Here is a 24,864-nt window from a genome sequence, read left to right as displayed (position 1 = left end):
GTAAACCTTGTTATACAGTCAATTCACATATCATGGACTGTATAATGTACTGGATAATTCTAATTATACACATACTAATTTGGCCAATCAGATCATCACTGAAAATTAAATATGAGTCAATGAATTTAAAGAAAATGTGTAATAAATTATCTATTTAAATGTCTCCTTACATTTGAAATTGGGTTAAAAAAAAAAAAAAAAACCACCAACTAAAAACCCCTGGGTACCTTGTTACAAACTGAATCGTGTCACGGACAACATTGTTTGTCTCAGCGGTTACCAGATTTCCAGAGTGAAAAGTCGGCATATTTTTTTTTCTGCAATTCAGTGACTCTGTAGCAACTCTGATGCAGTTAAAACAATTGTATTGTAGCGGTGGGGCAGCTGATGAGTGGGAAATGGGCTGGGGAAGGGATGGGACGTTGCCGTTTACAAAAATGTGCAATGTGTTATCTGTTATGCACTGTGGCATGTGAGTGAGTGCAAGTCTGTTTCATTAATTGATGCCGCTCCAGCCTGCTGTCACAAGGCCGGGGGAGAGCATTGGGAGAGAAGCTGGGTGCCCTAGCTGCTGACATCGCCCACCTGGCAAGACAAGCTATAGTGATGAGCCCAACAGTTTCAGCCAGCGGAGTGCCCTGGATACCTTCCTACGCAGCCTGCAACTGCCGCATCTGCGCCATCAGATCTGCCTCGCTGGTCCCCAAACCTTGGTTGAGGAAGTAAACCAGGCCATAATGATCGAGCCCATGATACATGATGAAGAGCCAAACCCACTCACACAAGAAACCCCAGGCTGCGAATATGAACACTACACCTGCCAAGAAAGAGAGCTGCCGTCCCCAGCAGAGCAAGAGTGAGGGAGATAGTGTGTTGGAGAGGAGGCCAGCCGGGGCACCTTATAGTTGATTTGTCGCCACCTAGAGCCCAGAGAGATGCCTCGGCCAGGTCTGGCGGGAAATGGGATATGGCCCATGACTCAACCCCACCACAGATGCCTCCAGCCCCCCAATGAAACAGTAGTTGTGTGCACCGGAAACAGCACCTTTTATGCACACCCCGATCCACATTGAAAGAGTTCCGTGAAGATAGTCACTGGGGAGCTAGCACACATAAAAGACAAGGGATGGCTGCAGGTAGGGCTAGGAGTTTTTCACGGAAAATTTGGATGTAAATCACGGATTAGTCCCGTCAATGCGTCCATTTTTTAAGTCAATGATGTTTTGTATTTTTCACCCATGCCCAATTTGTTTATTCCCGGTCATGGCGTTTTGCTGAGTTGTAGAATCTCAGTTTATATCACCAGTCTGGGGGCGTGCAGTTGTGCTCGTGGTGGGTGATAAACAAGTTATTTGGTAACTGTAGAGCAGTGCTGATCCGGCTTGTGCTGGCCCAGATTAAAACACTGGTCTGATTGTCTAGCTATACTTGTTCATTCTTTTCATCAGTTAAATTGTTTACATTTGGAAATTGTCTCATATTAAGAAAATTGTTACAGGTAACAGGATGGAATTTCTTTGCAGCCTGAAGTGGGTGTGTGTGTTATTAAATGTACATGTATATCCACTGCTACAGCGCTGGTGGACCATGATGATCGATGTCTCGTGTGTCATCTGGAAAGAGTTGCATGTTCTATGTCTTATCTGATGATGGCAGTGTTGCTTGTGTTCTCTGGTTTTATATATATATTATATATATATATATATATATATATATATATATATATATATATATATATATATATTATATATATATAATATTACACTTTTTTGGTATTATTTTTAAATACATTTTCAGGACAGTTTGAAAGGTTTGAAGTCACCTAAAAGATTTACTGTATTTATTATTGTCCAGTTAATTGAGCAGCTAACATGCAAATTATTAAAAAAAAGTTCTTAAATGCAGTGATTTTAGACTAACTATATAATTGGCAAATACATTAATACCTTGTTCACACTACTTGGATGATAAGCAATTGTGAGGTTTCAATATGGTTTGATCAGATATTATTTAATAAGTGTGGATAAGTTAGAAAGGGTAATGTGTGTGTTAATTAACAAAAGTTTTGTTTGGTTGGGTTTGTGTAGAAAAAGTTTTTTGAAAATTAGTGTTAAAGTTGGCAGGGATGGTGGACTCAAATTGGATAATTGATTGCCAGGAATTAAAAGATGGTTTCTTTGCTCTATAGCTAGGATGCGTAGGCTGTGGACAACTAATCAGCTGCAGAGCTCTGAACCCCCCCCAGGTAAAGACGTCTGGAAAAGAAATAAGGATTTAAAGAAATATATTATTTATATATATATATATATATATATATATATATATATATATATATATATATATATATATATATATATATATATATATATATATATATATATATATTATGGATATATATATTATATAATATATATGCAGCTGTAGATATGAATTACAAGTTTCTTTTTGTTTTTAGAGAGAAGGCCCTTACTTTTTATGTGTGTTATGCCCCATGATTTTATCCATTGTTCTTTACTCATTGTAGAAATGTGGATGCTCATGTAGTTCCCTGTATCTGTATTCTTAAGGGGAGCTGTGCATTGTCATCACACACCTGCCTTGACTATAGTGTTTGACGTTATTCAGAATTTATTTTTTGTTATTCCCCTTTCTGCACCAATCACGATGTGTGAAACAATGTCTATAGGATACATGACCGCTTAAAGAGGAAGTACCGTGGTTCTGAAAAATATAGCGTTACACATCCCAGTGTGTTGCTACCAGTGCAGGCTTTGCATCCTTACAGATACGACGTGAACTCCTGTTTGTAAATCAGGTCATGGGGCATTTTAAAGCAGTGATGCTAACCTCGCCAAAATGTTAAGGTGTCAGGGTAGCATCAATTATTTATCCCAGAAAGAACATTATCCATCCTATAAGTACACTGATAGTGTAAGGATTATTGCACACATTGTCAAACAGATAACACAGCAATAATGATCCATGATGTGGTAAGGAACTCTTCCTGCACTAGAGTGGACATTTTGAAAAGAGCTTTGAAACAGACTTTAAAGTTTATAAGTATAAAAAGTTGTCAGGATGGTAACAATGAAAAGCAAATGTACCAGTACATTATTTAAACACTTGTAGCAACATGTGGGAACACGGCTACTTACTTTTTTAATAAGAAGCTTTCTAACCTGGGATAAGGGCATCTTCACATCTCTTCAAAAGCGTAATGTTAGAATTTACTATAGGTAAAACAGTGAAAACACTGATAAAGGCAGGTGTATGTGTGGCTAGAGGGGAACTGTATCAACTTCCTACAGTTCACTGAATATCAAGTCACCTATCTTGATTTATGTATCACAGGATATCTTCACTGCTGTAACCAGACTGGGATATGCAAATTAACTGAAATGAGAGCGTAATAGTGTTGAGTGAAAAACCACCAATAGGATTTGTAAAGCCTGTGTAGCTTGAGGCATTTGTTTATTTATAATAAAAGAGATAAGATCCAGACAAAGCCAAACTCCCCCTTGTAGGAGGGATAACGTTCTTTCTGGGATAAATAATTGATGCTACCCTGATACCTTAACATTTTGGCGAGGTTAGCGTCACTGCTTTAAAATGCCCCATGACCTGATATACAAACAGGGGTTCACATCGTATCTGTAAGGCTGCAAAGTTGCTATTACTTCACCTCAAAGTCCACATATTCTACAAAATGCCAATATTCTTCATAAGGATAGACCAAATTTTATACTTTTTTTTTTTTTTTTTACAGGTGAGAAGAAGCGCTCTCTTGGCAGAGACTACCATCCACTATGCCTGAAGTGCTTCAGATGCAAGAGCCAGCTCAGCCCAGGAAACCATGCAGAGGTATGTCAATAATCATATGAAAAAGTCCATGAAAAACATAAAATATATCCTATTACAGAACGTTAATTGACCAAACCTAAATTAACGTCAGGTAGTCCAGGACTAGTACTAATCTAGCTCAGTGAAACTAGCCATTTATGTATAGGACATCCTAAAACGCTTGCTGTGGCTTAATGTGCTTACATGGAAAACAAATGCTTACAAACTTTGCGACTATCAGGCTTAACACTTCCCAATACTATCCTAAAGTAAGTCATGTATTTCCTTAACATCCTTAACTTAACATAATAACATTAGCCCTAAAAATCACTTAATGTGCAAAATGAAGAGGTTTCTTTTATTATTTTATTACCTATATGGTAACAGGGTCCTGGGGGACAGTCAACATGGTTTTAGGAAAGGGAGATCGTGTCTAACTAACTTGCTTGATTTTATTGAGGATGCAACATGATAATGGATAATTGCAAAGCATATGACATGGTTTATTTAGATTTCCAGAAAGCTTTTGACAAAGTCCCGCACAAAAGATTAATTCTCAAACTGAACGCAGTTGGGATTCAAGGAAACACATGTACATGGATTAGGGAGTGGTTAACACGTAGAAAACAGAAAGTACTGATTAGAGGAGAAACCTCAGAATGGAGTGTGGTAACCAGCAGTGTACCACAGGGATCAGTATTAGGTCCTCTGCTATTCCTAATCTACATTAATGATTTAGATTATGTTATAGTTTACAAACGAGAGGAGGCCATTCGGCCCATCTTGCTCGTTTGGTTGTTAGTAGCTTATTGAATCCCTAATAGCTTATTGATCCCAAAATCTCATCAAGCAGCTTCTTGAAGGATCCCTGACACCCTGGGATCCTTCAAGAAGCTGCTTGATGAGATTTTGGGATCAATAAGCTACTAACAACCAAACGAGCAAGATGGGCCGAATGGCCTCCTCTCGTTTGTAAACTTTCTTATGTTCTTATGTTCTTATAGTAAGCAAACTTGTTAAATTTGCAGACGACACAAAAGTGGGAGGAGTGGCAAACACTGTTGCAGCAGCAAAGGTCATTCAAAATGATCTAGACAAGATTCAGAACTGGGCAGACACATGGAAAATGACATTTAATAGAGAAAAGTGTAAGGTACTGCACGCAGGAAATAAAAATGTACATTATAAATATCATATGGGAGATACTGAAATTGGAGAAGTAATCTATGAAAAAGACCTAGGAGTTTTTGTTGACTCAGAAATGTCTTCATCTAGATAATGTGGGGAAGCTATAAAAAAGGCCAACAAGATGCTCAGATACATTGTGAAAAGTGTTTAATTTAAATCAAGGGAAGTAATGTTATTGCTCTAGAAAGAGAGCAAAAGAAGAGCGACCAGAATTGTTCCAGGTTTAAAAGGCATGTCATATGCAGACAGGCTAAAAGAACTGAATCTGTTCAGTCTTGAACAAAGAAGACTACGCGGCGACCTAATTCAAGCATTCAAAATTCTAAAAGGTATTGACAGTGTCGACCCAAGGGACTTTTTTGACCTGAAAAAAGAAACAAGGACCAGGGGTCACAAATGGAGTTTAGACAAAGGGGCATTCAGAACAGAAAATAGGAGGCACTTTTTTTTTTTTTTTTTTTTTTTTTTTTTACACACAGAGAAGCTGACACTCTGGGATCCTTCAAGAAGTTGCTTGATGAGCAAGAAGCTACTAACAAACCAAACTAGCAAGATGGGCCGAATGGCCTCTCGTTTGTAAACTTTATGTTCTTATATCGGACAAACATGTCCGGTTTAGTGAGGGGCTACTGTACGATTATGAAAAGCTTTATGAAGGTTGGGGCCCCACTATAGAATCTGATGGGATTAAATAGACTTTCAGTTTTTATTTATAGAACAGTATTAAAATAAGTAAAATGAAGACGGAACAGAATGCATTGTACAAATGACGTTTACATTTAACAAAAACAATGTTATTTTGATTCTTGCACCCTTGCATGTATAGACGTTATCCTTCAGGCACCCTGCTGCAGCAAACCACAACTCAACTGCTGCTGTTTTATTTGAAAAAATGACGCAATAACATTTAAATTAGTATATTGTGGCTCTCTTTATTAACATATTTTCACTTAGTACACATAACAAAATGGGCATTTTGCAAATTGCAGTATTTTTGCACTGCAACTGACCCATCTTAGTACATCTACCCCTTGGTGACTTCCCATAATGAATGGGGATTAATATCCAGCATTTATTTCTAAAGTTTTCTAAACTATCAATCAGATACTTTGAGAACGTTTTGGAGTAGAAGAGAGTTAAAACTCCATCTCTTGGCACAGGCTGCTCCAGGGGCAAAATTAAATGAATATAAGAATGGGGTGTGAAATCAGGATTGGCAACGTCAGTAGAGATAATATGCTATAAGAGATCAAAATATAATCAATGCAAATCTTCACAAAACAAAATCTACCTTCAACATCACCCCCACAGACACCAACAGTAAAGTCAAGTTTTCTATCTACAAGGATCAATACTCCCTTTGACTTATTCATGGCAGATGAATGAGCAATAACTGTATAATGTTTGTTTTGGAATCTGTGTACATCAGTAGTTTTAAGATGGGTCCAAGTTAAAATATTATTTATACAATAAGGAAAGGCAATTCAGATTACAAATTGCACCAGGCATGGAAAGGAAAAAGCTAGATAATTACAGAGCCCCTTCAGTAGCAGAAAAAAAGAAGCATGATGTAAGCAAAAAATAATAAACAAAAAAAAGATTAAAACAGCACGCAATCCATAAAGGGCTACATAGTACAAGAGAATTGCAGCAGTTTTTAAAACATTTAGCAAAAATACAATAACCCTTGTGTAACCCCAGTCAGTCGGGACAAGTGGCAGAGAGCCTTACAGCCCCACATAAACTAGCAAAAACAAAATGAACAGCACTTCTTTGGCCTTTGAGCTAAAATGGGACAATGCACACCCATAAGCCCATAATGATATACCATTCAAGAAAGTAATAATGATATTCAGATTAAGCATAAAATAAATAACATAGAATGTACTAGAGATTAGAGTTTACAGTATAACAGAACTATAATATATATATATATATATATATATATATATATATATATGTATATAGAGATTATAATCAAGCTGCACTCACTCTGGCTCGTTTGCCCCTTTAAACACAGTTTAAAATTACAGAAATAAAATAAAACAAAACCTAACTCAGTTTTGGTGCACTGACTACACACCTCAGGAACCTACACTATTGTTGGATGGCTAAACCATTTACCAACCACTACAAGAATAATTGCACAAAAAGTACAATACAAAAGGAACACACAGTACCTTTCTTTACAGTTGTGTACTCACACAACCAGGCTCTTCACACAGCAGTACCTTAGGGCAGACTGACTGCTCTCCTTTTAAACTTGCCAGCTGACCTCAATTTACAACAATGAGGCCAACTGCCAAAACAATTAACAAAAACAATTAAATTAAAGCAATGTGCATTTGCAGGTGTTTTTCTAAAGCAGGGAGGAATTTAACCCTCTCCTTCCTCACAAAATATATATAAGACCTAGGAGTTTTTGTTGACTCAGAAATGTCTTCATCTAGACAATGTGGGGAAGCTATAAAAAAGGCTAACAAGATGCTCGGATACATTGTGAAAAGTGTTGAATTTAAATCAAGGGAAGTAATGTTAAAACTGTACAATGCGCTAGTAAGACCTCATCTTGAATATTGTGTGCAGTTCTGGTCACCTCGCTATAAAAAAGATATTGCTGCTCTAGAAAGAGTGCAAAGAAGAGCGACCAGAATTATTCCGGGCTTAAAAGGCATGTCATATGCAGACAGGCTAAAAGAATTGAATCTGTTCAGTCTTGAACAAAGAAGACTATGTGGCGACCTAATTCAAGCATTCAAAATTCTAAAAGGTATTGACAGTGTCGACCCAAGGGACTTTTTCAGCCTGAAAAAAGAAACAAGGACCAGGGGTCACAAATGGAGTTTAGAGAAAGGGGCATTCAGAACAGAAAATAGGAGACACTTTTTTACACAGAGAATTGTGAGGGTCTGGAATCAACTCCCCAGTAATGTTGTTGAAGCTGACACCCTGGGATCCTTCAAGAAGCTGCTTGATGAGATTTTGGGATCAATAAGCTACTAACAACCAAAACGAGCAAGATGGGCCAAATGGCCTCCTCTCGTTTAGGAATCCTTTTATAAACTTTTCTTATGTTCTTCTTATGTTCTTATATATATATATAACACTGTGTAACAAAAAAAAAAAAAAAAAATATTTGTTCCTGGGTAGTAAGTGTTATTTCCTAATTGCTTATGCCTCAAAAGTATAGAACATGGCTATTATTCCTCACACCCTTTGCTTTTGTGACCAGGACAGTGATATTTCAAAATATCACTATTTCCAATGGGAAAATGGGCAAATGTGTGTCTTTTCGTTAAATACAGTATAATTGTAAATCTCGAAAAACTACTAACTTCTAAATCTTTTGTAGTCATATTTGTATTACTTTTGTATAAATACATGTTAATTTGGATTCATATGTTGTTTTTTTCTGACTTTATGAGAACAAAAAGACACACATTTGCCCATTTTCCCATTGGAAGTAGTGATATTTTGAAATATCACTGTCCTGGTCACAAAAGCAAAGTTTGTGGAGAATAATAGCCATTTTCTATACTTTTGAGGCATAAGCAATTAGGAAATAACACTTACTACCCAGGAACAAAAATTGTGTTACATAGTGTAATCATTGTGTATATACTGGTATATAAAATAAAAAATAACATTGCTTAGATGGCAGGCGCATACCTCTAATAAGTTGTTAGTTTGCTCCCCCCTCTCGATCCCCATGATTATCTTTATTATTCAAACAAGCAAATATCAAACATCAACCGAAGTCCAGCTGCACAGTGCAGCAAATCTGCAGTTCCATCCTGCGGGCACTCCCCAAGGCACAAATAAACAGCAGTCCAGACACCATGCCATAAAGGACAGACCAACTGCATAACAAACCAGGATCAGCAGTCATATCCTGTAGGTTAAACATTTCGCTTCTGTAGATTCGAAACAAAGCGCTGGGCATCCTGGAGGGTACTGTACACAGTGCAGCTTTGCTGGTATAACAGAAAGCTCTGGATACCCATCTGTTTGAGGAAAAATTGGATTGGCGTAAAGGCCCTCCTGCGCTCTGCTGTGAAATTTAATAATCAGGGAACAGCAGCAGTTTGGACTGACTCTGTGATATTTCAGTGCAGGACTGCCTTTATGCTTTCAGGACAACTTGTCTGTCGTAGTACCTAAGAAGTTTAAATATCAGTGTGTATGGCGTGTTTTCTTGGGCATTGGATCCATTATATATGCTCTCTCTATCTCAGTTTGCACTTTTTGGAAGGCAGGTTGGGAAGCCATATTGGCAGACTAAGCCTGAAGAAACGAAATTGAATCATCACCCTACTCTCTCTCAGGAAGACGGCCTAAACGAAGATTAGATAGATGATTGCGGTCTTCCAGTTCTGCCAGATGGGCCTGTAGCACAGAAATATCAGCAGTTGCATTTTTAATGCTGTCTCTGTTTTGCCTCTGCACGGCCTGCAAAATATCTGTACCCTTGCCAGATGCCTGCACCGAAGAAGACAGTGTTGACACTTCCTTCTCTACGCCACGGTACTGGCAGCCTAGACTGGATTAAGTTCATGTCAGTATGTACAGCCTTCACTTCGTTAGGAGTTTGGACAGCGTAACTTTAATATCCTTGACTGAATCGGTGAAAAAAGCTTTCAATCGCTCCATCTGAGAGTCGGACAGACAAGGTGAGACTTCCCCCTGGGACCCTGTGCTTGAGTCAGTCAACGGATCTGATGACATGATGAGTTTTTATTTCGCTTTCTTGCTCTTATTTTTTGCTGAGGGTGTAGTGGGGTCATATCCGATGCCGTTCTTTTCTCTGGGGTATCCAGCACTAGGAGTCTCAGTAACTAAGCCTGACCACTCCCTAGATCTCAACCCCCTTTCCCTAGCGTTTGTCAAATGCGAAGGAGTCTCCCACCAAACCCCAACCTGTTTCATTAATGCACCCTCACGTTTTTCCACCCTTCTCTCTTGTTTAGTTTTCTTTGGGAAGAACTGGGAGGGAAACAGCATGCAAAGGAAATATACTTCCAATAGCTGACCCAATTACTGTTCTAACGGCTCAATGGTGACAGTCTCAGCCACCTCTTCAACTGTACATTCACCAGGTTAGAGTCACTGGGTCACCTGGTCCACCAATTGCTGGGCCATCACTCTGGGTCGAACTCCTTCAGGGCGCTGGTACTCCCTGAACCGGCAGCGGTGTGTCTCCTCCGTGATATCCAGTCACTGGAGTATGGCTTTCTTCACCAGGTTGTAATCCAAGGCCTGTTCCTGGGTTAAAGAGTGATAGGCTGCCTGGGCTTCCCCAATCAGATTGGGTCCCAGATGGGTAGCCCACCACTCCCGAGGCCATAATGGTGCTGTCACCTGCCTCTCGAAGGATGTCAGGTAGGCCTTGGGATCATCCTCCAGTGGCATCTTCACTACCTTTGGTTTTGGAGGAGCCACGCTGGTTCGACCACAGGTTCCCTCATCTGGTTGGCCGCAAGGAACATGGCATTCAACCTCTCCATCACCGCTGCCAAGCTCTCCTCATGCCTCCATGCCTGTGCCTCCAACATCGTGTTCAAAATCCCTTAAATCCTGTTTCTGACAACACTTGTGACAGGATGTGAGTGGTGCGGTGCAACAAATTCAATGTCCAGACAGGTTTCCCCTGAAAATGTATGTGTAACAGGGTGAGCAGCTCTGTAAGGTTTGTTTATTTATTTTTCGAACGGGTCTCCTCCTCAGCCCGTGTTGTGTTATTTTGTATTTGTATTATGATTTATTTATTGTATTTGGGCATATTTAAATATACGAAAGCCGTGTGTATTTATTTATGTATTGTTTTGACGGCGTATCCACGTTTTGTTGTTTATAAAACCTCGTGGTAATGCGTGGCAGTCGGCTCGTGCCGGTAGTCACACATAATTAATAAACTCGTGCAGATTATGGCCGAGGGGTAATAGAATAATTACTAACTAGTTAAGCCCATCGGTCATGGTATATAAACCAACAACGCTCTCAGTTGCGGGTGGGTGTTCAGAGGCGGAATGGGAGAGCAAGAGGAAAGAAATTTAAAAAAGAAACAAACTAAGGAAGAGTGAAGGCACTTGCCCAGCCTGACCTTAAGTTTAGTTGATTATTGTGTTCAAGATTTATTTTTGTTTAAAGCTTTTGTTTTGCTCTGAGAGCAGTGTTTTGTTTAAATGCTGTATTTATTTTTGTTGTTTAATAAACGGCGCGAGCTGCACTTTTGAACTGCAGTTCCCTTTCAATTCAAATGACAACCATTACCGAATGGGAAGAGCCTCTCTCACTGTCAATCACTGAACATATAGACAAAAGCTGCCCTATCAGGGCCTTGCTGTGAGGGTGAATCCCTCCTGTTGAAGAGGGACGTCCTCACAGTAGCACATCACCATTTTCTCTCTCATCTCACTGAGACAGGTCGTGGATAGCTTTTGCTTATGCTACCGAATTTGGCTGATTTGTTGGATTTATACACAAATTTAAAAACAATCCACGGTAAAATCACGCTTTGAGCGTGTCTAAAAGAGTGCTCTTGCTTTTTTCTTGCGTCAGTTTCTGACTAGAGCTGGTTTTGACCCTTCTTAAGAGATTAGCAAGTGGCCATTGCTCTTTTCACTACACGAGGCCTCGTGTAGTTGATACATCGTGTGGAAAGCTGTTGTGGTGCTGTAAGGAGACTCCTCGGGCTCGTGCCATTGTCCTCTACACCTATTCGGTCTAAATGATAAAAAAAAAAAAAAAACAGCTCAGGCCCCTCTCAGTCCTCTGACTTTCCTAGCACGGCTGCGCTTTCCCTCGGCTGCATACTCCGGCATCGACAGCAGTTTTTCCCGCCAATCGTGAGGTTGAGTAAACAGCGCCTACCCGGTCCCCATTGACTCGGCAACGGTGTAAACATCTTCGGCACCGCCTACAGCATGGCCCCGACCGTGCCTATCATTGTCACCGACCTTGGAACTGGTCCACTCGGCAACAATTGTCTCTGCATCGACAACGCTTTTCTCTGCCCCATTTCCGGCACCGATTGATTCTGCACCGGTGAACCTCTCCAAGGCCGTCTACAGCCCGACACTGACCGTGCTACGTGTCAGCACTAACCACACTATTTTCAATGCCAATCCCAGTACTGATTGATTCGGTACTGGTGAACCACTTCGAGACCATCTACAGCCTGGCACCGACCGCGCTACACGTCGGCATCGATCTTGGCACCAATCGACTTGGCACCAACCTCTCGACACCGACCGTGCGCGTCTTGACACTGATCCCGGCACCGACTGATTCTGCACCAGTGAATTATTTTTGAAAGCGTCTGCAGGCTGCTCATCGAGCGGAGCAGCTTAAAACAACTGCAAAACATGTGGTCCAGTCGACTGGGTCCTCCGCTGGTTTCCATCAGTGTGACTGGACCAAACAAAACTGTCCTGACAACACGCCACAGCGAGATCGTCTGTCCAAGAGCCTCCGCAGAGGTTCTCCAGAACCACCCCCCCCACCCCCCCCACCCCCTTCTACAGTGACCAGGGAACTCTTCCCTTCCCCACAACTGGTACAGAGGCGCAGACAGCTCTCAGGGAGGTGAGATGGTCACCACCTAAGCGGTACCACTCGAGGGGACGCTCACCAGGGGACAGGAGGTCGCCACACCGGCACCGGTCCCCTTTCCCATGCAGGTGCAGATGTTCACCGTCTCAGTCGCCTCGAAGGCTCCCAAGCTCGGTGGAGACAGTAAGGGCTTAGCAGACCATGTTGGATACCCTAAGAAATCTCAGGGCAGCCCCAGCCCCCACAGTCTCGTTCCCCATCCCCTCTGCATAGACCCCCTAGCCCAGAGGAGCTGTCCTTCACAGCGTCCAGGTCAGACATCTCAGACCCAGCCACTTCTGACGGGAAGGCCACAGTGGGGAGCACCCTGCCGCCCTTGCCACACGTGTCACAGAGGGAGGAGTTCTGGGCACTAATGCAGTGTGCAGCTGCAGCCACGGATGTCCCCTGGTTGGCGGAACAGGAAGGAAAGAGAAACCGCTTCCTCCAGCAGAGAGGGCACCCACAGCTTGCTCGATTTGGTGAGCTCCTCCTGGGGTCAACCCAGTGTCTGCACCCTCAGCCTCCAGAACAGCAGAGTCTCTGCTTTTGACTGCAGAAGCCCAAGAAACAGGCCTAGGGGACACAGTCACAGTGTTGGTGCAAGGTTCCATCTTCACCAAGTGGAATAAGGACCCAACCTGCCCTTCCAAGACAATAGACGCGATGCTGAAGAAAGCACACGCGTCAGCAGCGATGTCTGTGTGAGCAGCAAATGCCAAAACCAGTTGGCAGAGAGGCTGTAGGACAGAGCCACAGAGGCAGACACAGGGGAGCTCCAGGCGGTGGCTAAGGCGATAACTGACCTAATAGGGGAGTTAGGTCAGGCATCAGGGAGGTCACTGGCAGCGATGGTGGCCACTTGCTGGCATTTGTGGCTGATGCAAGTCAAGGTCGTGGAGACCGAGAAGGTGGCACTGCTGGGGGGACCATTGATGTGAGCCTTGAGAGATTGCACAAGGCCACGGAGGTTGCCTCAAAGTTTTCGCGCCTTCTGGCTTACAGTCAGCACCCAAGGTGGCATGTGCAGCCTGCTGGGGTAAAAAGGTCTGAACACCAGAGTCTGAACCCAGAGTAGGCAAGCAGGCAGAGGCAGAGGCAGCACCAGCGGCAGGGGACCACCGCAGACCACGGGTAACCGTCTCTCCGGCTGGAGACTGAGGCCGGGGCCTAAGAAAGACCCGCCCCCTCCCAAGCCCCCCCAAATTCTGTGTGCTGTCATTTGGCCTCTCAAGGGCGCCCTGCACATTTTCAAAGTGCATGCATGCAGTACTGGCTCCACTCAGGCTGCGGGGTATTCAGATCCTAAACTATCTGGACGATTGGTTAGTTTGCGCACAGTCAAAAGTACGTGCAGATTCGCACACGTGGCGAAGTTAGGGCTCTCAATACATCAACAGAAGAGCAGCTTCATACCGTCTCAGTATACAGTGTTCCTGGGGATCAAACTGAACTCTGTGAGCATGCTTGCCTCACTGTCGGAAGACAGGATTCAGTCGTTGGAGACCACACTCTCCCTATTCAGAGAGGACGCTTTCCTACAGGTCTCTAGTATATCAAAGGCTGTTGGGGCTGATGGAAGCCGTCTCGATAAATCTTCCACTAGAGCTGCTGAGAATGCGCCTGCTTCAAGCCTGGGTGAATATGTTCAAGGTGGACCTGGTCCGAGAACAGTACCGGCTGGTGAGAGTGTCTGGACAATGCCGGAAGACACTGGAGTGGTGGCTCCATCCCGGCAATCTGCACCTCGGATCCCCTCACAGAAGGAAAGTGATCACTTCAGATGCCTTCAGCCTGGGCTGGGGAGCGGTCTGGAATGGGAGAGGAATAAGAGGTCAGTGGAAGGGACATTTTCAACAAGCGCACATAAATAAGCAAGAGCTACAAGCAGTGAGTCTGGCGTTATCCCATTTTCACCAGCAATTAGCACACAAGCATGTGCTGGTCCGGATGGACAATACCACAGTGATAGCCTATTTAAATCACCAAGGCGGCCTGCGCTCACCGGGCCTTCACCATGCAGTGCACAAACTCTTGTCCTGGATGCACAGAAACTTGCGTTCCATCAGGGCAGTTCACTTCCTTGGTGTGGACAACAAGGCAGCAGACCTCCTGTCCAGAAGAGCTCCAGACAGCTCAGAGTGGAGGCTGTATCCTCAAGTGGTGAAGCAGATTTGGGAGAGGTTTCAACCAGCACGAGTCGACCTCTTTGCCACAGCCAAGTCCACTCATTGCCCCCTATGCTTCTCCATGGAGAGTGACGGGGGCCCCTGGGAGTAGATTCTCTAGCTCACCCATGGCCACAGGGGCCATTGTATGCAATGCATTCTATCCGCTACCATTATTACTCCTGACATTAAAAAGGATCAGGGTAGAGAGAGCATAGCTTTTGCTGGTTGCACCCAGATGGCCGAGACGCCCCTGGTTTGCTCTCCTATCCGACATGTTGTCGGATCAGCCGTGGCAGCTCCCACTGCACAAGGACCTCCTGAGCCAAGCGGAGGGGCTATTATGGCACTGGGTGACAGATGCGATACGCTTGGCGTATGAACAGACCGACTCCCCGTTACCGGGACATTACGGCCCAATCTACCAGGGGCCAGGCAACTTCGTGGGCTTTCCTTCATGGTGCCTCCTTAGATGAGTTATGCAATGCTGCTACATAGACAGATAGTCAGACATTTGTGCATTTTTACCGCCTTGATGTTACAAACCAAACGAGACCCTATCTGGGCTATAGAGTTTTACAGGCGGCATGCCCTTAGCGTCATGTGGGCTCTGATGCTATCACCGTGGGGCTGTACTGTCGGTAATCTGGAGCCACGACAGCTTTGGTACAGCTTTCCCATTCGGTAATGGTTGTCATTCGAAGTGAAAGGGAACGTTTGGCTATTACCATAACCCTGGTTCCTTGAAAAGAGAATGACAACAATTACCCTTTGAGGTCGTGTACCCAGCTGACCTCTATTTTCGAAAGAAAATGGTGATGTGCTACTGAGAGGCCATCCCTCTTCAGCAGGAGGTGGGCAGGACTTCCTCCTCACAGCAGGGCCCTGATAGGGCAGCTTTTGTATATATGCTCAGTGACTGACGGTCAGAGAGGCTCTTCCCATTCAGTTATGGTTGTTATTCTCTTTTCAGGGAACCAGGGTTATGGTAATAACCTAACATTACCTTGCCTTTGTTTTCTTCCTGCATTCCGGCCTGATGTCACCGCTCAGCCATTTCCTGTCACAGTCTGTTTTATTTTAAAACAATTCCAAATAATAACAATCTGCCCCTCTGCCAGCAATGGTATCAGGGAGAAACATGGCAGGTTTCATTCCTGATAATTAACAATAGAAAAACACTCCTCAACCACAATCCTCCGTGCACGAAACTGTGCTCCCACCCTCCACCTTCGTGGTGCGTGTTCGGTGCTGTGCTGTGCTGTGCTGTAAGGGCCGTTCCCCGGAGTTGCAGCTCCTCACTCTTACTCCTCCTTTACAAAAGACACAAGACAGACAATAACAAACACACATATGCTCCAGCTGTGTTTACTCAGTGCAAAGCGGAGTACTGATGTAGCTGCTTCCCCTTTCCACCCAGAAACTCCTCCCTGCAGTCAACCCATCACCAAGGTTTCTCCACTAGAGGGCCACCCTGCAGCTGACTGCAATAGAGTCCTTTCAGGTAGGTGAAAATACATGCTCCCCCTAATATGATTTCCATCTACCGTCAAAGGGGACCATCTTGGAGGAAGCCTACCACCCACCTTACGCAGTATCTTTTCTGGTCGGGAGGGTACACTCCTTTCTCTCTCAGAGGCTCATGAGAGCAAGTAGTTCCTCAAAAATGTTAAAGTCACTCTTCTGTCACTCCCTGAAATGAAAATGAGGAGCTGAGCAGTATCACAGATGTTAGTGCTCTCATCCAATGCTATGGAAAATGCTACTATTCCCTGCGTTCTCTTGAAGTTGCTTCTGAAGATCATTGCCAATGTCTTCTATTCTGCATGAGATTGTCATTTTAGACACGCTGACTTCACTAAATGCAGCCTTTTATCTGGGCATATTATACCACCTTCATAACGCAGTCTTTAATAAACTCATCATCATTCAATGGTTTGCTCTTCTTTGCAATTTTGTGAGCCAAGAAGTAGATAAAAGTAGCAACTTTCTTGAAAATAGACTGCTGAGCTACAAGTTCTTTAAGTAGCTGTTCCAGTTTTTGCTCTTGTTGATCACCAACAAATTTATAGTAAGAGCTATGATTTGTCTTGTGGTGTCACTTCAGCTTGTATTCTTTCATGACAGCTATCATTTAATGGTTTAGCTATCACAAGGGGGACAAGTCTCCCCCACTCATCGCACTGGGGGAGACAGTACATGTATTTGTCATGCCTCCCCCACACACACATAGTTTTGCGACCCCTTAAAAAACATTTTAAACACTTTTATGATTTGGAGTGGAACGCACCAAATTCTCTCCCCACTTTATTTAACATAATTGACTGGTCCGCACATGTGGAGGCTGCACACATGGCTTCAGAGATTGATAATTCCAATGTAACTGAAGTGGCATTCAAAGAAAATTTTACAAACAAATGAGGACACAATTAGCCTTTTAATAGTTTTTATTAATGCAAACTGTACATAACTATTGCAAAATGACATATTTTACCAGTTGACATTAGAAAAAAATTTGTTTCTTGAAGACAAACAAAACAATTTTTTTTCCATAAGATTAAGAATACTTTCAAATTTAAGAAAGTAGAAATAAAAATAATTGTTTTCAACTTATTTCCAAGATAGACATTGAAAGGTCATACAACTGACGTGACACATCAAAGTCTTAATACATGCTGACATCTTATAGTGATTCGAACTGCTGCTATATCGTCTTGAGTTCTGGAACTTTGAAATCTTCACACCCTTCCAGTGTGATGGCCCATGCAAAATGTCATCAGTTTTAGGTCAGGAGAAGCGAAGTTGTCCACCTTGGGAAGTTGGATTTAGAAACTTTATTGAAAAGAAACCTGGTTTCTTTCCTTGCCCGAGCACTCTTCCAATATAAAAGCAATCAATGTAGTTCACTGCATAGTAGAGTTTAGGCTCTATTTCTCGCAAAAAGGGATTTTAACCCTTTGCGTAGTGAGTTCTAAACTGCACTGTATGCACTTGATTATTAAGAATACAATCCAGCTGAAAGCTATATGTTTGTATGTTTGTAATAAATATTGACCAAATACAGACAAATCATTTTTACCGTATAAATATAACCAATAATTTTTTATTTTTTTTATTTAGTCATAAGGAAAGGTTTTGACTAAAAAATAACATGTAGGCAATAAACAATAAACAACTGGGTGGAACAACCATAACAACATGTCCTAACACAAAAAAAAAAGGCTGAACTACAGAGAGAGAGTGAGAGAGAGTGAAAGAGACATGAATAAATCATATCCGGGTAAACAGGTTGTGGGAACGGAGGGAGGGGGTGTCTAATGCTTCAGCATATGAAACTCCTTGAAGCATGGATCACTGGCTGACATCCGATCCAGTGGAAGAATTGTATGAATTTGAATTTAAATTGGAATCTGAATTCAGTATTATTACTAATACTATTTTCTCACTGATTGATTTTCGCCGGTTTACAAACACTGTTGACTGGGATAATTATATGCAAGTTTGTAATTTCTTGAGGAAAGACATGGTGTGTAACGACTCATGGTTTCAGCAGCCTGCTCTCTGTGAACCCTAAAGGCCCACACACACCAGACGCAATACGATTTTTACTGGAGCGACACGACAAATTCGCTGCGAAAACACAGTTCACACCAGAAGCGATCACAGAAACGATGCGACAGCTGGAAATTTGCCAGATCTTTCAGAAAGTATGATTACTAACAAATGCAATAGAAAAATGCTTATTATTACACAATGTTACACAATTTTTGTTCCTGGGTAGTAAGTGTTATTTCCTAATTGCTTATGCCTCAAAAGTATAGAAAATGGCTATTATTCCCCACAAACTTTGCTTTTGTGACCAGGACAGTGATATTTCAAAATATCACTATTTCCAGTGGGAAAATGGGCAAATGTGTGTCTTTTCATTCACATAAAGTAAAAAAAAACAACATATGAAGATTTAGAAGTGAGTAGTTTTCGAGATTTACAATTATACTGTAAATACAGTATAATTGTAAATCTCGAAAAACTACTCATTTCTAAATACAGTATAATTGTAAATCTCGAAAAACTACTCACTTCTAAATCTTTTGTAGTCATATTTGTATTACTTTAATAAATACATGTTAATTTGGATTCATATGTTGTTTTTTTCTAACTTTATGTGAATGAAAAGACACACATTTGCCCATTTTTCCATTGGAAATAGTGATATTTTGAAATATCACTGTCCTGGTCACAAAAGCAAAGTTTGTTGGGAATAATAGCCATTTTCTATACTTTTGAGGCATAAGCAATTAGGAAATAACACTTACTACCCAGGAACAAAAAAAAAAAATAATAATTTTGTTACACAGTGTTATTATAGGTCAGGGAAATTACGTACTGCAAGTATGATCTTTACCTCCATTTTCAGTGAAAGTGTGTGACGGGGTGCCCACCCCTTGTGTGTATTTTATTATTTATGTAGGTATTCATTTGTTGTTATTATTATTAGTAGTAGTAGTAGTCATAGTCGTATATAAATATACTGTGTTTATGTGCGGACGGATGAAAGCCGTCTGACATGATTATTTATTATTTAAGATGGCGCCAAAAAGCAGTGCGTTTTGCGTTTTGTTTATTTATTTAAAAACCTTGTGCAGACAGTGACCATCTCCCGAGTTAATTCATTGGTTAGCTGTTGCTAATTGGGAGATGTTCACCTGTATAAAAGGACACTCTGGCCAAAGTGAAGCAAACGCTAACAATTCTAAACAAGAAGTATTTTAGATGTAGCAATTGCTTCTTTATTTATTTAGGCTCACGTCTCGCCTCTGACACTCTTCTCCTGGAGCGCAGCAAGCTGCAGGTTTTTATATAGATGGTCACTGGTCAATTTCTACACAAGCTTTTTAAATAAATAAACAAAAACGCATGCTTTTCGCCGTCATCTTAAATAATAATCATGTTGGACAGCCTTCGTCCATGAACAAATGAATACCTACATAAAAAATAAAATACACACAAGGGATGGGTACCCTGTCCCAAAGTGAAACAGTGCTTGATTTCAAACCACATGACATGATGCTGTTCTCTGATTGCTCATTTGTGTATTTGTCGCTCAAGGAATTCGCAAAAATAGGATCAGGTTTTTTTTCATCGCTCGAGTTGGAATTTGTGTCACGGCGACGTAGCTTGTCGTGTTGCCTTTGGTGTGAAGAGTGTTATGGAAAAGCAGAGGTTTTATTGATTTTCTCATTTCGCTTTGTAGTGTTGCTCATTATGTTGCATCTGGTGTGTAAGGGCCTTTACAGCACTATTGGCCTGAAACACATTTGGAGGCTGTGGATCAGCATCACTTTGTTGCTGCTCTTCAGCAGAGGATCTTGACTCGTAGTCCTGAAGTTCTTTTCTTCTTCATCTGCATCTGAATATTCAAGATCCTTAGGTTCATCCTGGCAGCTTCCACTATTGGTGGTACTGGGATTTGGCTTAAACATAGAAACTGTCTTGGACTCTACAACATATTCAGGAAGGAATGGGCTTATTGCTGCAACTTGAAGATCTGTTGTTGAGTTTGAGACAGGACTAAAGTAGTGAAAGCTGCATGTGTCAAGAGTCGTTTTAAGTATGTGATCAGACCAAAGGGTGGAAAGCTCTTTTCTGGCTTCCTCAACTTCCTTTCTATCAACATACAGAATGTTGATATTTTGGCAAACAGATTTTGCAACAAAGGCAAAGTCCTCCTGAGAATTCGCCAATGCTTTTCTCTGAAGAATCTACCGCCAGTGTGTTTCACTGTTTCCCCAATTCCATCAATGGGCCTTTTGCCATGTGCTGTTGCAAAAAATCTCCAATTTGCTTTGACAACATCTTTGTGCAATAATTCAGACATCATAAGATAATGTGAAATAGTTCTTAAATTGCTCCCCAGCATCATCAAAGAAGAAATGAACATTCTCGATACTTGTTCATGACAAAGAATTGCTCTATGTCATGGTGTACTTATCATATTGAAGCTCATCACTTATAACAGCATACCACTGGCTTGTTATAACTGCCGTGAATATAAAATAATATTCTCAGAACATAATCTGATTTTGTTGTTTCAGGTTGAAATTTTCAAAAATAAATCCTTATGTAGTAGGATTTCGTCAACTACAAGACTTTCGCTCAATTTCCTATTCTGATGCAGTTGCATTTTTTTCAATGAAGCTGTGTCTTCGTAAGGTGCAGAGCTGTTTTGTGAATTCAGCTTTGGCAGCAGATAATAGCATCTCCTTTTTGTGTCTAATGTTCCACTGAAGAAAGGAGCAAGTAATTTCATCATCTTCATCAAACATAGGAGATGTCAGGTTCCCTTTGATATCAGAGAGACTTCACATTCGCCAAGATCACAGACAGTCATCAGAAGCAGACTTTCAGTCTTTGGCAGTTCAGGTTTGATTTTTCACATTCCTTCCAGCAGCAGGGCAAAAATTTTATGATAAACACAACAGCAGACATTGTGATTATTTTCCGATACTGGTACAACATGACTTGGGCGGATCCCAGTAAATTTTGATTTGACATCAGGGTTTTCCTTCTTGAAATCTTGAAACACTTCAAAGACAGTGCTCAGCATGATTTTCTTCAGAACTTTAATCTTCTTTCCCTCTTTGACAATAGTGACAAAGTCTTTGCGACCGGGGAGCTGCCGTGAAATGTTATCACTGGTGTACAGTCAATCACTGCTTTCTCAACTTCAGATGGGTATTTTTCTTGATTTGTCTTTTCTTGCATTTCAACTCCAAACTTTGAGGCAAGTGTTCTAACAACAGCTAGTTTTTTCCTTGGACTCAAGGGCAGTGCTCGTTTGGCCGCATTCACTGCTCTACCAAAAGACTGCCCTTGAGTCCAAAGACTTTTTGTGGTGTGCAAAAAAATATATTTTGAAAATGAAAAAAAAAAAAACTAAAGCACAACATTGTTAACAATGTCAAGCTAGAAATGATGTAATTATTTTAGCGTGCACGGGGGAAGGCAGCAGCAGGGCTGGTAGGTGACATAATCACATACAAAGATATAAGCCCGATATACGCTCCTTGCAAAGGAGCTGGCTCTTTTGTAGGTATTGACGCGTGCACAGGGGAAGGCAGCAGCAGGGCTTGTAAGTCACATAATCACATACATAGATATGAGCCTGTGGAAGGGTGGTGGGTAATTCACTGACACAGGAGACAGACAGGTGGATTTGGCAACACCGCACAGGTGCCCAGTTTTATTTTCGGGGTGCTATTTTTAAGTTTATCCCGCAGATGGCGCTGTGGGTCCGTGGTCTGATTTACCAACGATGGTAAACAGAACCACGGGCATACCAAGCGATGGTACACAATACCGGCGCCTTGCAGGTGCTCAAAGAAATAATAATGAAAACAGAAGGCAAAAATAACAAGGGAAAAATAACACAATAATAAAACTACAAACAAAAGGTGCTGCACTCTGCAGCAATATCCCGGTTGCCGCTGCCCGTGCGACCCGGATCTCCATCCTACGCTGCCGGCTACCTAGCCTGCTCTGCTAGACTTTTAAGGGGTCTGCCTAAAGGTTCCACACCCTCACTGTCTCGCTGTGACACGTTCGTTTCTTTTTCTCTCCCGGCTGGTTCTCGGTCCGGGACCAGCGCTTCCGCACTCTCAGCGCGTCTATAAGGGCAGCCCTGAAGAAACAGCAGAGCGTTATTTTATAGGACCAACAATCTCCCAAGACTCGCCTCTCAGCCATTCAGAGAGGGGGAAAGTCCACACACCCACTTTCCCACCTCCCCGTGTCATTGCCATGACTCACAGACGGTTGTTGTACAACTGCCACCCTCTTCCTGCAGCCATGTGAACGCACCAGCAGAGTTAGGACAGATCTCTCCCTGCTACAGAGCCCTATATACGCTTATGCAAATTTTTGCTTTCCCATTTTTAATGACCCTGATGGTGCTGATATAATCTTCCATCTCTATTTTAAACAGATTAAAATTAGTTTTTTGGCCTGACCATTTCACTTTATGAATATGATATCTCCCAAATATTAATAAAAGATCAATTTATATATACACCACATTCAGTTCCATTGTTTACTGAATTAAAATACACAACTCACCTAGCAGCAATGTTACTGTTTGTATCTCTTCCAATTAAAGCAACAGTAGCATAAAATTGCGCAAACCACCAAATAATATCTTTTTTGCTCTAGCATATTCAGAATAAAATAACACTTATCATGTAGCAACCTAAATATCCTACATCTGTTTAATTCTAACAAATAATATTTATAAAATAATCTTAATAGCGTAAATACTGTAACCTGGCCAAAATAGAAAATACATTCCAATATTACAATAGTTTAACATTGCGAATTACAACTAGCCATCAAGTACTGACATCAGATGAATCGAAGTAAAGTTACTTTGTTTATTCCATAACCTGTAAATAATTCAAAACAAGGATACTTGGTTGTACTTTTAATGGTCAGTGCAAATATTGACGTTACTCCATCCATTCGCAGAAAGTCAACAGTAGATGTTTTACATTGAACTACAGTCTAGAGTTAAAAAAAAAATTCCTTTCCAACTCCAAGTATCTTGCATTTTCTTATAGTCACTGCGTTGTTGTGCTTAACATTTAGTATGTCTTTATATTCATCATAACGTTAAATTACCTTTCTAATTTCAATGTTACCCAAGTTTGGATTACTTGTTTTAGCACTTGCTATGTACATTATTTTTTTTCAGTTCACACATTCAAAGTTTGCCGGTGTCACACTCCCAGAAGCTGTTTCACAACTGGCTAGCAACAGCTGCAGAAGCTGCTGTGCACAGTCGTTACAGGGGAATTCAAGCAGGGATCTGTTAACATTAGCTAAAAACAAGACAATACAATAGGCAACAATTTCAAACAGAATACATTGTTGCTATTATAATCATTGTATAATTAGGTTTTGTACATTTTGATATGCAAATAACAACAGGTTTAAAACTGACATAACACTTGGCATCAGCATTACAAAATAAATAAAAGAAAACACATTTGTTTGTACTAGTAGCTAATGTATAAGGTTTTTCTGTATTCAAATAGTTTATTTTCATGTATTCATGAGAGCATGAGAAAGTTTACAAACGTGAGGAAGCCACTCGGCCCATCTTGCTCGTTTAGTTGTTAGTAGCTTATTGATCCCGGAATCTTATCAAGTAGCTTCTTGAAGGATCCCAGGGTGTCAGCTTCAACAACGTTACTGGGGAATTGGGTTCCAAACCCTCACGATTCTCTGTGTAAAAAAGTGTTTCCTATTTTCTGTTCTGAATGCCCCTTTGTCTAATTTCGATTTGTAACCCCTGGTCCTTGTTTTTTTTTCAGGTCGAAAAAGTCCCTTAGGTCGACATTGTCAATACCTAGTAGTCTTCTTTGGTCAAGACTGAACAGATTCAATTCTTTTGGCCTCTCTGCATATGACATGCCTTTTAAACCCGGAATACTTCTGGTTGCTCTTCTTTGCACTCTTTCTAGAGCAGCAAAATCCTTTTTGTAGTGAGGTGCCCAGAACTGAACAAAATATTCAAGATGAGGTCTTACTAATGCATTGTACAGTTTTAACATTACTTCCCTTGATTTAATTCAACACTTTTCATAATATATCTGAGCATCTTGTTGGCCTTTTTTATAGCTTCCCCACATTGTCTAGATGAAGACATTTCCGAGTCAACAAAAACTCCTAGGTCTTTTTCATAGATTCCTTCTTCAATTTCAGTATCTCCCATATGATATTTATAAGGCACATTTTTATTTCCTGTGTGCAGTACCTTACACTTTTCTCTATTAAATGTCATTTGCCATGTATCTGCCCAGTTCTGAATCTTGTCTAGATCATTTTGAATGACCTTTGCAGCTGCAACAGTATTTGCCACTCCTCCTATTTTTGTGTCGTCTGCAAATTTAACAAGTTTTCTTACTATACCAGAATCTAAATCATTAATGTAGATTAGGAATAGCAGAGGACCTAATACTGAGGCCTGTGGTACTCCACTGGTTACCTCACTCTGTTCTGATGTTTCTCATCTAATCAGTAC

General features: G+C 41.4%; 1 protein-coding gene across 2 annotated transcripts in view; it reads left to right on the top strand.

The window, feature by feature from the left end:
* Positions 1–24,864, top strand: part of zgc:195282 (uncharacterized protein LOC100192223 homolog) — a 40,451-nt gene that overhangs the window by 1,459 nt on the left and 14,128 nt on the right. For both annotated transcript variants that reach the window (XM_041226326.1, XM_041226336.1), the window contains exon 2: positions 3,767–3,861. In XM_041226326.1, coding sequence (XP_041082260.1) covers positions 3,767–3,861 — 95 coding nt within the window. The remainder of the gene's footprint in view (positions 1–3,766; positions 3,862–24,864) is intronic.

The sequence above is a fragment of the Polyodon spathula genome, chromosome 2, assembly GCF_017654505.1.
Source record: "Polyodon spathula isolate WHYD16114869_AA chromosome 2, ASM1765450v1, whole genome shotgun sequence".
NCBI lineage: Eukaryota > Metazoa > Chordata > Actinopteri > Acipenseriformes > Polyodontidae > Polyodon > Polyodon spathula.
This window is presented reverse-complemented; position numbering and strand designations above follow the sequence as displayed.